General features: G+C 38.7%; 1 protein-coding gene across 3 annotated transcripts in view; it reads left to right on the forward strand.

Moving 5' to 3' along the window:
• Nucleotides 1-14,376, forward strand: part of chd4b (chromodomain helicase DNA binding protein 4b) — a 24,715-nt gene extending 10,339 nt beyond the window's left edge. The window contains exons 23-40 of one of the 3 annotated variants that reach the window (XM_079894504.1): nucleotides 12-136; nucleotides 250-342; nucleotides 465-606; nucleotides 3,759-3,928; nucleotides 4,012-4,201; nucleotides 4,955-5,041; nucleotides 5,126-5,217; nucleotides 5,299-5,432; nucleotides 5,513-5,657; nucleotides 5,762-5,918; nucleotides 9,749-9,843; nucleotides 9,999-10,227; nucleotides 10,368-10,430; nucleotides 10,512-10,676; nucleotides 10,761-10,869; nucleotides 11,276-11,408; nucleotides 11,518-11,713; nucleotides 13,241-14,376. In XM_079894504.1, the coding sequence (XP_079750630.1) occupies nucleotides 12-136; nucleotides 250-342; nucleotides 465-606; nucleotides 3,759-3,928; nucleotides 4,012-4,201; nucleotides 4,955-5,041; nucleotides 5,126-5,217; nucleotides 5,299-5,432; nucleotides 5,513-5,657; nucleotides 5,762-5,918; nucleotides 9,749-9,843; nucleotides 9,999-10,227; nucleotides 10,368-10,430; nucleotides 10,512-10,676; nucleotides 10,761-10,869; nucleotides 11,276-11,408; nucleotides 11,518-11,713; nucleotides 13,241-13,416 (2,501 nt within the window). In that variant the 3' untranslated portion in view covers nucleotides 13,417-14,376. The remainder of the gene's footprint in view (nucleotides 1-11; nucleotides 137-249; nucleotides 343-464; nucleotides 607-3,758; nucleotides 3,929-4,011; nucleotides 4,202-4,954; nucleotides 5,042-5,125; nucleotides 5,218-5,298; nucleotides 5,433-5,512; nucleotides 5,658-5,761; nucleotides 5,919-9,748; nucleotides 9,844-9,998; nucleotides 10,228-10,367; nucleotides 10,431-10,511; nucleotides 10,677-10,760; nucleotides 10,870-11,275; nucleotides 11,409-11,517; nucleotides 11,714-13,240) is intronic. The other 2 variants (XM_079894506.1, XM_079894505.1) reach the window with 2 other exon arrangements.
• The last annotated feature ends 178 nt before the right edge of the window (nucleotides 14,377-14,554 follow it).

Raw genomic sequence — 14,554 nt, forward strand, 5'->3', positions numbered from 1 at the left:
TCTCATTGCAGCTCCTGGCGCTCCTCAGTTTGTTTTCCTCCTGTCCACTAGAGCAGGGGGTTTGGGCATCAATTTGGCAACTGCTGACACTGTCATTATCTACGACTCAGACTGGAACCCGCACAATGACATCCAGGTAGAGACCATGTGAAATGCCTGATGCTAAAACTATCAAACACCTGCATCACTGTGAGAGACTATGTGGATAAACTCTTTCTGACACGGTCTCTTTTCTGTTGTCTTTCTCAGGCATTTAGCAGGGCTCATCGTATTGGTCAGAATAAGAAGGTCATGATCTATCGATTTGTCACTAAAGCATCTGTTGAGGAGAGAATTACACAGGTGAGATATTACAGTGGTTTGAAACTGTTTAAAACCCAGGCAAATACAAAACTATGTAGAAAAACACTTAACAATCAAACACTACCCCTTGCAAAAGTCATCGCCTGACCCTTGTGTCTCAGGTGGCAAAGAAGAAGATGATGTTGACCCATCTGGTGGTGCGGCCCGGTCTGGGCTCCAAGGCTGGATCCATGTCCAAACAAGAATTGGATGACATCTTAAAGTTTGGCACAGAACAGCTTTTCAAATATGAGCTCGGAGAGGGTGAGAAAAACACTGTTTTAAGTAATTCTTCATCTTCTAAACATGACCTTGATTTGAGATCAGAAAGTGGAATAGACATTTGACAGAACAATAATGACATTTAAATGCAGCCGAACTTTGGCTACAGTAAGTTCAGGTGTTCAGCTCGTACTTAAAGGATTAGTTCACCTCAAAATGAAAATTTCCTGACAATTTACTCACCCCAATACCATCCAAGATGTTCATGTCTTTCTTTCTTCAGTGGAAAAGAAATTCGTTTTTTTGAGGAAAACATTTCAGGATTTTTCTCCACACAATGGACTTCAATGGCACCCAAGATGTTGAAGTCCAAAGCAATGCAGTTTCAAAGGGCTTTGAAGTGCTTCAAAGATAGATGACATGAAGCGTGACCTTTCCAACGTGGTGCGTCGCAGACCAGCACAAGATGAACAATTGTGGTTAAAAAGTATATACTTTTTTTTTTTTTTTGTAGAAAATTACCGATCATTTCACTTGATAAGACCCTATTCCTCAGCTGGGATCGTGCAAAGCCCTTTGAAACTGCATTGATTTGAACTTCAACATCTTGGTTGCCATTGAAGTCTATTGTGTGGAGAAAAATACTGAAATGTTTTCCTCAAAAAACTTCATTTCTTTTCCACTGAAGAAAGAAAGACATGAACATCTTGGATGGCATTGGGGTGAGTAAATTGTCAGGAAATTTACATTTTGAGGTGAACTAATCCTTTAAGAGTTTATGTGTGACTTGTTTTGTAGATCAGTCAGTATCGGATATGATAAAAAAATCCCCAATGTAAGCTGCTGTGGTGTAGATGTGAAGTTATGCTTTCAGTTAAAGATTATTTAGAGCTTCAAACTATACATGACCTTATTATGCTGAGCATTGATGTTAATGAGTTTCGCTCTGATGCCTCAATAGGTTAAAAATAAAATGTGTGGCAACATTTCTTTGTAATGGGCCAGGGCAAATGTTAAAAGTAAACATCTGACATGGTAAATAAAATAGATAATATAAAATCCTACTGTTGAGCCCTGGGCTGAAATAAATAAATTCCATTACCTGACCCAGTTACCGCTCACTTTATATCTGTGTTGTGTTGCACTTTAAATCTCTCTCCCTCAAAATGAGTGTCAAGAAAGATTTATTAGCATGATTAAATGAGTCATCACATGAGAAATTTGCCTTGATCTTTTGACATATAAGAGGTCTTTGTACCATTAAAACATCCAGCAAGTTGCATAGCTTAAAACGTCCACCTCATTATAAACAAAGCATTTATTTAAAGGGGGGGTGAAACACTCAGTTTCAGTCAATCTCATGTTAATCTTGAGTACCTATAGAGTAGTATTGCATCCTTCATATCTCCAAAAAGTCTTTAGTTTTATTATATTTATAAAAGAAAGATAGGCTGTACCGAGTCTTTCCGGAAAAAAACGAGCGGCTGGAGGCGTGCCGTGTGGGCGGTGCTTACGCGCCGATAGCTAACAACACACAGGCATTTGAAGCAGTTTTACTCACCGCCTGCGGTTCCAACGCACGACCGTGAACCTTTATCATTGGGACTGCTCCATCCTTAAGCATTAGATGATCTGCAAATCCGGCGTCAAACTGGGCCTTGTTTATAAAACAATCATCGTCGAAATGCAGGGAACAAACAAAGTCATGTGACTGCAGCGAGCACAGCGCTTTGATGGGCATACTGCTTTCGCTCTCTCGCTCTGGTCTACGGGTGTGCGCGCGCCCTTCCGGGAGAAGTGCCCTTAGGACCCTATAAGGAAATTCCGCCGCATCTGACGTCACACATGCCCATACTCGAAAAAAACTTTCCGAAACTTGTGACAAACCGGAAGGAGTATTTTTGGCACAGAAATCGTGCCCGAGTATTACATGTTTGTTCGGGGCATTTTGTTTAGCAAATGATGCACAGTATAATTAATGGAGAGTTTGCAAAGAACATTTTGTTGAAAGAATAAGCAGCCAACTGTATTGGATCTGACAGAAGCTGCACCGCAAATTGTAAGTAAATGATTTCATAATGCTTTGTCTGTAAATGACAAAATTTTATATGGATAATGTTTTCGAAACACTTTACTTGCGTGGGCGTTGATACGGTTTCCAATGCAATAACGTTAGCTAATCATAATAGTAGCCATTTACTGACATGCTTTAAAGTAGCCGTTCCTTAAAAACAGATAATTTCAGACAGAGGGTCAGAATGAAGGTTGAAAATAATAGTTTTTCTGCATATTGTACATATATTTATTTATTTTTGTGTGCAAAAAACTTAAAAAAAAAACATAAAAAAAAAAAAACTCCATGTCACTCAATACCCCTTTAAAGCGGTGGTATAATGCCCTTTTCACAAGATGTAAAATAAGTCTTTGATGTCCCCGGAGTGTGTATGTGAAGTTTAAGCTCAAAATACCGACAGATATTTTTATATAGCATGTTAAAATTGTCACTTTTTGAGGGTGAGCAAAAAAGCACCGTTTTTGTGTCCGTCCCTTTAAATGCAAATGAGCTTCTGCTCCTGACACAGTGGGCGGAGCTTCAAGAGCTCTTGTTCTTTTACCTCACACAGACATGCACTGAAAATTTCAAAAACTTGTAGCCTTTTATGTTCAAACTGAAGTCATGAAGATGGAGAGACTCAAGAACAAGTGAAAACATGTAGACAACATTTCTGAATGGTTAGTTGATGAATTTATATGTAACTTATGTGTAGTTATCTTCTAGTCACTGATTAGCATATTCATATTCGGAGTTTATGTAAATTTAGGGTTAGTGATGTCACTAACCCAGGAGGAAGCTTGTGAAGTCCCTACCAGCCGTTTGTTGTAGTCCTTAAAAAACGATTTCTTTAAAAGCAAATATCTCCCTTTGCTTTGAACTTTGAGCATTATAACTTTGCAGATGTTGTTTATGCTCAAACAGCAACATTACACACTAACTAAAATTAAAAAAAGTTAAATCATAATCAATCACCCCTTTAAAATACTGCCAATGCTTGTAAAGCACTTCTAGTACTAGACAATATGGAAAATAAACAAATACAAAAATGGAATTAACAGGAATTAACAGGCTCGATACAGGAAAGGGACAAAGTAAAGATTAAAATCAATTCTAAAACAAGTAAATATCTCTTATCCAGGTGACAATAAGGAGGAAGACGGCAGTGTGATCCACTATGATGACAAGGCCATTGATCGGTTGTTGGATAGAAACCAAGATGCAACAGACGACACAGAGCTGCAGAGTATGAATGAATACCTCAGCTCCTTTAAAGTGGCCCAGTATGTGGTCAAAGATGAGGAAGAGGAGGTAAGTTTGTGTGGGATTGTGACTGTCTGTGTGCGTGGTGTGTTTATGTCATATGTATCTATCTTACGGTATGTCTTCGTCAGGAGGAGGATGTGGATAGAGAGATCATTAAGCAGGAAGAAAGTGTAGATCCTGATTACTGGGAGAAACTGTTGCGCCATCATTATGAGCAGCAGCAGGAAGATCTCGCTCGTCACTTGGGCAAAGGCAAACGGCCACGCAAACCCGTGAACTACAACGATTGCTCACAGGAGGACAGAGGTAGTAGACGGGGTACAGGCGCATTTTAAGCTTTTTTACTACTCTTTCCCTGTATGTTCGTGAGTAGTTGCATGTGTGTTGTATGGATGAAGATGAACTTGTGTGATTTTAGGTCTGGTAGCTAAATTTGTGTTGTGTAATATCCGTAAATCCTTTTATGTTTTATGTTTAAAATAATTCCTTTATTTTTTGTAAATTATTATATTTATGGTTTATTAATTTTTATAATTTTGGGTGGTTGTTGTTTGGATGTACACTACCAGTCAAAAGTATGGACACACTTACCCATTCTTTATTAATAACTTATTTTAGCATTTTAGAGTAATATTGAAGTCGTCAAAACTATAAAATGAAAATATGGGAATTATGTTGTATGTGCTAAAAATGTTTAACAAAACAAAACTTACATATAATGAAAAAATTGAGTAATTTTCTTTTTTTTTATTATGGAAACAGTTTTATTTTCAAAATCTTGTAATTTATGCATAATTAATCAATTTGATGTTGTTTTTAATGATAATGAATTGAATTATACATTGTATATAAACAAAATATAATGCTAAATTATAGCATTTAGGCATAAGCCTTTGGACTGAATTTGTTTCTCGCCATCTTAAAAACCTTAATCTAGTGTGTCCAAAAGTTTGACCTTTTTGTTGTAGATGTCAGCATGATTTTGTTTTTTGTCCCCTCAAATTAAATATTTTCTTGCCAAGAGAACTCAAGTGCTCAATAAAATATTGCCCCACCCATTTGTGTCCTCAGACTGGCAGGATGATCAGTCTGATAACCAATCAGATTACTCTGTGGCTTCAGAGGAGGGTGATGAGGACTTTGATGAGCGGTCTGAAGGTAAAGAATGAAATTAAACCATCTTTATCTGAATAAGCAGTTATTATACAGATATATATCCTCTTTTTTTGTTTGTGTTCGCAGCTAACTCCCGAAGACCAAGTCGCAAAGGCTTGAGGAATGATAAAGACAAACCACTGCCCCCCCTACTGGCCAGAGTGGGAGGAAACATTGAGGTACAACTTCACTTACCTTTCAATTGTTTCAACTATTCCCTCCACATACTCAGTTATACTTAACCTCTCTCTCCTCATTAGGTGTTGGGCTTCAATGCTCGACAAAGGAAGGCCTTCCTGAATGCAGTGATGCGTTATGGGATGCCTCCCCAGGATGCCTTCACCACCCAGTGGCTCGTTAGAGACCTGCGAGGCAAATCAGAGAAGGAGTTCAAGTGAGTCTGACATTCCTTCCAGAGGATTGCTTGTCATTTATTTTAACTTCATTTACTTGAGCACTCTCTCTGTTTTTTAGGGCATACGTGTCCCTCTTTATGCGTCACCTGTGTGAGCCAGGCGCCGACGGGGCAGAAACATTTGCTGATGGCGTTCCACGGGAAGGACTGTCACGACAACACGTTCTCACACGCATAGGTGTGATGTCACTGATCCGCAAGAAGGTGTGTGAAGTTATGATCGCTAGTGCTTTAGTGGTAAATAGAGAGCTATTTGATTCTGTGAATGACAGTGGCGTTATGTGATTGACTGTTTTAAACTCCAACAGGTGCAGGAGTTTGAGCATGTCAATGGTCAGTGGTCAATGCCCTGGATGAAGGAACAGGAGGAAAGCAAAAGAGCGGCGGCCATTGCAGCGGGAGAAGATCCAAAAACACCCTCTACAGGGACGCCTGCGGATACCCAGCCAAACACACCAGCAACAGGTACGCACACGCATATCAGTGTTGTTATTGTTAACTAAAACTATTTAAAAATTAATTGAAATAAAGCTGTGATATAATAAAATAAAATATAAATATTTGATGAAAAACTGTTTGCCTTGTTACCTTGATGGTTCCTTGGCAAATAACTGAAATTAATTTAAGTTGAAGTACTTAAAGGACTAAAATTTTAATTTAAATAAAAAAACCTAATAAAAACGTCAAAAGCCCTGGCATAGCACAATTACTAATATTAAAACAATTAAAATAGAAGCTAATTCAAAATATTAATAAATACTGAAATAGTATTCATACATACAATGAATTGAATACACCTCATCTATGATGATGTTTTTAAATTCTGTATTAAAGTGTCTCTATTATGCTATTTTAAAGGCTCCTAATTTTGTTTTGGAGTCTCCTACAACAGGTTTACATGTATAAAAGGTCAAAAAACATTTCATTTTCATAATATAATTGCACATCACCACATTTTTTCATTGATTTTCAAATGACTCGACGGATGAATCAGTCTCTCTAAATCCCTTTTAAAGCCAGAAATATTGTACACACTGCAAAGACAGTAATGATGACGTTGATTTTACTATATCCATCTGAGTGCGAGTCCGATGCTGAAACATTGGAAGAACTAGTTATTCAACCTCCATCGCAAGTACAACGTGAGCAAGACGTTTCTCAGTGATACACTACTCAGTTTGATGTTCTTCATGAGATGTTGCAACTAATTCCTCACCATCAGCATTAACAAGTGAATGTCCATCAACAAACCGGTGTATATTTTGAATTTATTGCGCTGCACATGCAGGAACTGTATCAACTAACGTGAATGAATGATCTAACAAATATTTGTAAAACAAATCTTGCTCAATCCTTTTTCATTACTCAGAGTAGTAAGTACTACAGACAATCTGCATTAATAGACACAGTTTTAGGTAATAGTGGCCCACAGCTGATTTGCAGAAGTATTTCAGTAAGACCGCTTGAGGGCTGGTCAAGTTGTTCGCCGGCGGTCAACATACAACATAGGCAGGCATTATGCAAATGTATTTTCTAGTGACGTAGAACCGTCACGCAGTAGGATATGAAATACAAATGACTCGTAAAGGCGGTTCAGAGTCGATTCTTTCTTTTGGGAGACAATAACTTTACTTATCATGCACTTTTGACTTTCACAAACAGCTATATTACACACTCCATGAAAGGGAATGTTCTAAAATTCAAACCATTTTTTTATGGGACACGAAGTCAAAAACATCTAGTAAATATCATGTCTTTGTATTAGGAGTATAACGGATCATAGTTGATCCCTGCGGACCAGGCCCTACGGTTCGAAACGCGTGATTTGTGGATTAATTTCAAAATTTTACCATCATAAAAGTGAAAGTTTTTCATTTGCACGTGCTTATAAGTCTTGTCAGTTTAAACATTTAAACGATTTTAAACCATTCAATAAGGAGACGCGTAAAGGGCCCTACACATCGGGACGAATATCGGCGCGCGTTATTCGCCAGCGTTTTTCAACGCGTTTTTTGTGTTCACACCCAATCGATTTTCGCTGACGATGAGCCGAGTGAACATGCAAATTCATTCCCTGACATTAGATGGCGCTTAATGTAAAACAGAAACCACTCCATAACAGTTCTCTTTTATCAAGATTTTTGTAGTCGCCGTCGCGTTTGTCATATAGTTCTTTATGTTCCGACACCAACGAGACCAGCAGCTCTACAATCATCTTGCCTTGCATCTTCCTCGTCTTATTTCTTCCCGGCAGTGTAGACGCTACTTGGTGTATATCTTCTTCGCTGTTACGTATGTGTGCTCGGCAAGGCCGTTTTGTGTTTGAGCGCCCCCAAGTTGTGTTTTACTGTAACTTCAGAAGCTCCAGACACGTGAACAAAAGCGCCAATCGCATTGGTCGGATAGTTTTTAGTTTATCGCGCGCGAAATTCGTCCCGGTGTGAACAGGCCTTAAGACAACTCAAGAACTCAATCTAAATAGCGCGTGGGAAGCAAATTGAGTTCTCTTTCCCTTATTCTTACGCAAGATTGACTGCGAGCTTCTCCTCCTGTCTATACGGTAATTTCCAGAGAGTCGCGTGGTTATGACGCAAAGTTAGCCTACTTTTACAAAAACTGCTTCTATGGGGCCATAACGTAAGATACAAGGTTTTGGAGCCTTTTATACATTGTCGTGTTTCTTTAGAAATAAATAATGGACAAATGGAGTCTTTAAACGCCTCAGATGTAAAGTTATTCGCTGTCAAAGGGACGCCAAAATGAATGGGAGTCAATGGAATGCTAACAGCAGGTGATGGCTTGTTAGCCAATGGCGGCCCCCGGGGGTGGTACGGAATTCGAGAGCTCGATTACCCCCCTGGTTTTTCCAGCTCGCAAGCCAACGGAAAGTTACTAGACGACTCTGGCTGCAAATTACATTTGCTGCCGCTAGGGTGCGTCTGGATTTCTAGGCTATCTGCAGTGTTCTTTTACATTCAGTTATTCCTTTACTGTACCTGAATACTACTGTTAGACCTTACTTTATTTGTATTTATCTAAGCTTGTACTTGTTCTTATTTCATTCCTAACTGTTCATTTGTCTTTAATAATATTTTAACTTTATTAGTTAGGGTAGTAGTTTTTCCTTTGGTATAAACTGCTCTTTAAGTAATAATTGTTGTCTACCAAAAGTGTGGTCCAGTGAACATGAAGAAAAAACAGAACAGCTAATTTTTAGATCATTTGACCTTTTTATGAGAAGTTGAAATGAGAAGTAAGATTTGTCCAGCATCTCTGTGCAGCTAATCATTACCAGATTTACCCGTATCCGCAGTGCTTAAAGCCACATCCGACCCGTTTTCCGACAGCAGCACTAATTAAAATCCGCACCCGACCCGACCCCCTTAAAATAGAACCGAAAATAAAATCAGTTTAGACTATCACATTATAGACACATTATAGGTCATACAGAAGTTATTACACGACCATTAACACAAGGACAACTTCAGCCGAAGCTGTCAAAAGGCCGGTACATGAGGAACATTGCTAACGTTACCACAAAACTGAGTAGCCTTATAACATTTTACCATTCGAACAGACGCGGCTACAACACTATATCTGCCACGCAATTTCATCTAGCCTACATCTGACAATTTTGGGTTCAAACACGCCCTGCACACCACACATACTTAACAGTGTTAAATTTGAAAAATACTGTTCGATAGAACTGCTTGGTTTGTTACCACAGTTCCTGCGTGCCTCCTCAGCGATGAAGTTCCAAATTTGCGGCTATCCAACACGAAAATGCATGCAGCAAAGCCTTTCACAATATTGTTTTCTTCAGATAACTCCAAATTTCTCCCACACACTCGACTTGATTTTTGATGACGTATTGTCGACAACTTTACCATCTCCACTAGCTATTCTTTTCTTCAACTCCTCAGCATCCATCTCGACGACTGCAAGCAGATCGTGTGCGCGGTTATGATGTTTTTAAAAGTGAAAGTAGGTATATAGACTCCTGGGAGGGCGTGGGCACAAATAAACTGATGTGGATTTTAAATTATTTTATCAACTTGAAATACAGGCATATTTTTGTTACTAAAAATATGCATATATTTTTACGTTTGCACGTGATTGTTTTAAAACCGGTTTAGACCCTGTTTAGACCCGTGTTTAGCCCGTGTCCGAACCGACCCGCACCCGTATCCGACACAGTTGGCTATTTTTCACCCATTTGAGCAAAATTTGGGTACCCGAACCCGTGCAGGACTCTAATCGTTACGCATTAATCTGACTCTCTTTTATCCAAACAGAAGACCTTTCCAAAGGCGAAGACGTAAAAGAGCTGGAGGAGAAGATGGAGGGGGATGGAGAGAAGGAGACGAAAGGGCTCAGACAGGAGGATGAGGTACTTGTTATTTACAGTCTCACTTTTTCACTTCATCTTCCTGTTTCTATTCTCTGTATTTTTAAACACTTTCCTTTTGTAAACACCTGCCTGTCTCACTTTGTCTTTCTTCATGTCTCCAACTGTCATTCTCACGTTCCTTCTTTTTTTCTCAGATTATTGAGATTCCTGATGAAGGTGAGAAATCCTCCAGTCCAGCAAAGAAAGAAGAAAAAAAGGAAAGGGAGAGAGAGACCACCTCACCATCAGCAGAAAAGGATGTAGAAAATGAAAAGGATGGAGAGAAAGAGGAGAAGTCCACTGAATCGAAGAAAAACTCATCTTCAGATGTCAAAGCTGAAAGTTCAGATGCCACAAGCAGTGTAGACACATCCAAAACCAAAGGTGAAGAGCTGAGCACTACCTAACATTTTAATATTTATTTTGTCTTATGATTAAAATCTGATTTAATATCCACTTTCATTCCATGAAAACTCTAGTAAAGGTCCCATGAGTAGCATTAATACTTTCTTACTCCATTGCAGAAGAATCTTCTGAAGAGAAAACAGAAAAAATGGACACCAGCCCAGCAAGAGATGAGAAGAAAGGTACTTACTAACACAAATAACACACCTTTATACCACACATAACTGTTACAATCAATAATGTCTCTTTCTCTCTTCAACCAGAGCCAAAAGACGAGAAAGACAGAGTGAAGTCAGAGGACTCCGCTAAGCTGCAAAATGGAGAGAACACCAAAGAGACAAGTGGAGGAGGGGATGGAGTGAGTGAGGAGAAGAAGAAAGCAGTGAAGCAGAGGTTCATGTTTAACATCGCTGACGGAGGTTTCACAGGTACACTGGGAATTTACTGTGTGTGTGTATATGTGCATGTGCTGGTGAATTTTGAATCAATGATCTCTCTGTTTCTCTCTCCAGAGCTTCACTCTCTCTGGCAGAATGAAGAGAGAGCCGCCACGGTCACCAAGAAGACTTACGAGATCTGGCATCGTCGCCACGACTACTGGCTGCTGGCTGGTATCATACAGTATCCTTGACATATTAACGTCATTTTATTGATCATTTTGGTAGTCACTGTCTTTTTAGTACCGATACACCAATAAATTTGCTTGCATCACTGAAAGGAATGTCTTTTAGTGTACTTTATTATTCTTTTTTATTGTTTTTTTATTATTCAAAAATGTACTACCAATCAGAAGTTATAGTTATTATGACCATTATCTGTAAATGACAGTGTCATACTATCCAGTAGTCATTAAAACTGAAATAAAACAATTTCCAGGAATTATGTAGTGGCCAAGAAATGTCAAATGAATCAAAACTATCCTCTACTAAAAATCAAGTAGAAACTTGTTACATTTAACTGCTGTTATAATTTTATAGATTCCTGTTCCTAATTTTATAGATTATGTCCTTAATCTCTGTACCATCAGCCACGGCTATGCTCGCTGGCAGGATGTGCAGAACGACCCAAGGTTCGCCATACTCAACGAGCCCTTTAAGGGAGAGATGAGCCGAGGAAACTTCCTTGAGATTAAAAACAAGTTCCTTGCTCGCAGGTTTAAGGTTAGAGATGCACAAAAACTACAAAACTTATTCTCACTGGCTTCATTGTTTTCCTAGAGCTAAATTAGTTGGCTGTTCTTTCAACTGCATCATTAATGTCTGTGTTTAGCTGTTGGAACAAGCTCTGGTGATTGAGGAGCAGCTCAGACGTGCTGCATATCTAAACATGACCGAGGACCCCTCTCACCCCTCCATGGCACTCAACACACGCTTCAGTGAGGTGGAGTGTCTGGCGGAGTCACACCAGCACCTCAGTAAAGAGTCCATGTCAGGAAACAAGCCTGCTAATGCAGTTCTACACAAAGGTACAACAACTTGCATAACTCTGTACAGCACATCATAAATACAAAGTAGCTATTATTATTACGAGCAGTCAGGGAAAAAGGATTTACATTACAAAAATGATTACTATTTATTTCACATTTGATTCTGGATCTTTTAACAAAAGTTGATTATCACATTTTTAGTGAATTGTTAGTCCAAGTCTGAATATGAATTTATTAATTAAGCAAATTAAATGAAAATCAGAATTAAAAAATGTATTTAAATGTGAATCCAAATCAAATATGAATCTAAATCTAATTGAGTTTAAATCCAAATCAAATATGAATCCAGATCAGTCAGATTTAAATTGAATTTGAATACAAATGTAATTGAATTTAAAATCTAATCAAATATTAATCTAAATCAAATTTAATTTGAATCTAAATCCAGTAAGATTTAAATTGAATTTGAATTAAATCTATTTTAAATTTGAATCCAAATCAAATATGAATCTAAATCTGTTTGAATATCAATCCTAATCTAATATGATTCTAAATCAAATGAAGTGTTATAAAAATACATTTGAATTTGAAATCAAATCGAATTGTGAGGTGCTCAAAGGCTACCAGTCCTAATTATTATACAAATCTTCATACAGCTACTTTCACAGCTTAACACTGTTTCAAACACAGCACTGCTCAAATCCACAAAAATTCACACTTAGTATCTCAATATAGCTTTACAGACCACATTTGGCTTGATTATTACATCCTGTAGCTTTACACCGTGTCCTAACTACACGCGACGCGATAAGATTCCAGCGACGGCAGTGTGTTTGTCCACACTAGACGTGACGCGACTGTGAGACGCCACAACGTCAATCAAAAATCACAGCCAATCAGAAGAGCGTGTGGGTGGAGTCTCGCGGCAAGTGCACAGCACTAGAGAGTAATCTTGACGGCACTTGCAAGAAAATGGATAAGTAGCTACATAATCAAATTCACAAATATTACACCATTTAAAAAATACATAGACTACTGAGTTACTAAAACAATCTTTGTCAAATAATACACTTGCACTTGCATAATAACACATAATAATACACTTTGTTCACAGTTTTAACGTTCTTGTTTCCATTTGTTTAATTTCAAGATCTGAGGTGAATTATATCCATTATGTCCATACAGCTACAAAGCTGGGAGCACTAATTGATATTCAAAGTCACATTTCACGCTTTTAACATTAAATAAAGCACATAAACAGTACCTGAGATTATCATTGCCACACTTTGTGTTTGTTGTTCCAGCGCGACGTCGCAGAAACCGTTTCTAAAATAGAATCGTCGCCGTCGCACCTGGTTAGGACAAAAACTCTGATTAACATGGAAAAGATACCTTTTATCGCGTGTTGCGGCGTCGCGTGTAGTTAGGACACGGTGTTAGTGATGCACGTAGGCAAAAATGTTGAGACTGATGAATTTAATTCCTTAAAATGTTCAAATAAATGGAGACGTGCTCAAAAATCTCCACCATTCTTTCACCATTCTCAATCACCATTCTTTCTGTCAGTTCTCAAACAACTGGAGGAGCTGCTCAGCGACATGAAGGCAGATGTCACCCGGCTCCCAGCAACCATCGCTCGAATACCGCCCGTTGCTGTGCGGCTGCAGATGTCAGAAAGAAGCATCCTTAGCAGGCTGGCTAGCCGAGGACCGGAGGTCACACAGACGCAGGCGCCACGCTGATGACCCCTGGAGGAATGTTTCACCCATACCTCTCATAAGTCACGATGAGGAATCATCTCACATACACTTGGGTCAGGTGATCAGATCCGTTGTATATATCTGAAATGAGTTCAAGCTGCCCACACTAGTTTGGACTGAAGGAGAGTGGAGTGGTTCCTATATCTAACTCACTGTGGTTCCCTAACATTTCCTGTTAAATTCAATTTAGAGGCATTCCACCCCCTCCATTTAAAAATCCTCTGAACACACACCTACTGACCTGAGAGATGTGTACGTATGTTAGAATACACAGCACCCAAATTATTCTCCAATAGAAATCCAGTTCAGGTTTTTCAGGTCACCTCATCTGCACTGTAGTAGTCAATGCAGGGCAAGGTTGAAGAGCTGGTGTGGATTTCTGCTTTGTGTGGAATGGATCTTTGCAGTGGGGACTCTTTCCTCCTCAGGTGTGTATTATGTTGTAATTCACACTAGTTGAATCACTGTTTTTTGTGCATTTCCACAAGCTTGAATTTCAAATGCCTGTTTAAACCCTTAAACATCTGGTTTCCAGATACAACCTAAAATCATGTGGTCTCCATCTTGTCCTTCTGTAAGTACTGTCAGGCAGCAGTTGAAAACCGAGTGAAAGGTTTATGCTGATGTAAACACAGACCCTGTCCCAAATGCCACCATGTGACATCCTCCTTCGAGTTCACATTTTGGTGACTTAATGCCAGATAGACTGTCATGTAATAGTCCACTGTTTCAGGCTTTTCAAACGTACGAACACATAAGCACTCTTCTGAAATCTTGGGAACTTCACAGATGCATTTTGGACAGGGCCACAACTCTTATGAGGCCATCAAATGACCTTTCATTCCTTTAGAATTAAAAAATATATAAATATAGTATATATTATAAACAATTTTTTTTTCCCATTATGAAAACTGCTGCTTTAAGAAGAGTCAAGTTCCATGTTCACTATTGTTTAGTAATCAATTCTGTGCTTGTTAAAATAAATCACCTTTATTCCCCATTCTCTCTCCTGATTGCTCCCTGAATAATGTAATAAGAGAGTACGCCACGGTTTCTTTTTCCTAAAAGAGAAGACAAAATCCCCCTAGCACAGGTGAAAAAATGCAGCTGTTTATTTAAC

Source organism: Squalius cephalus (assembly GCF_949319135.1).
Source record: "Squalius cephalus genome assembly, chromosome: 15".
NCBI classification, from domain to species: domain Eukaryota; kingdom Metazoa; phylum Chordata; class Actinopteri; order Cypriniformes; family Leuciscidae; genus Squalius; species Squalius cephalus.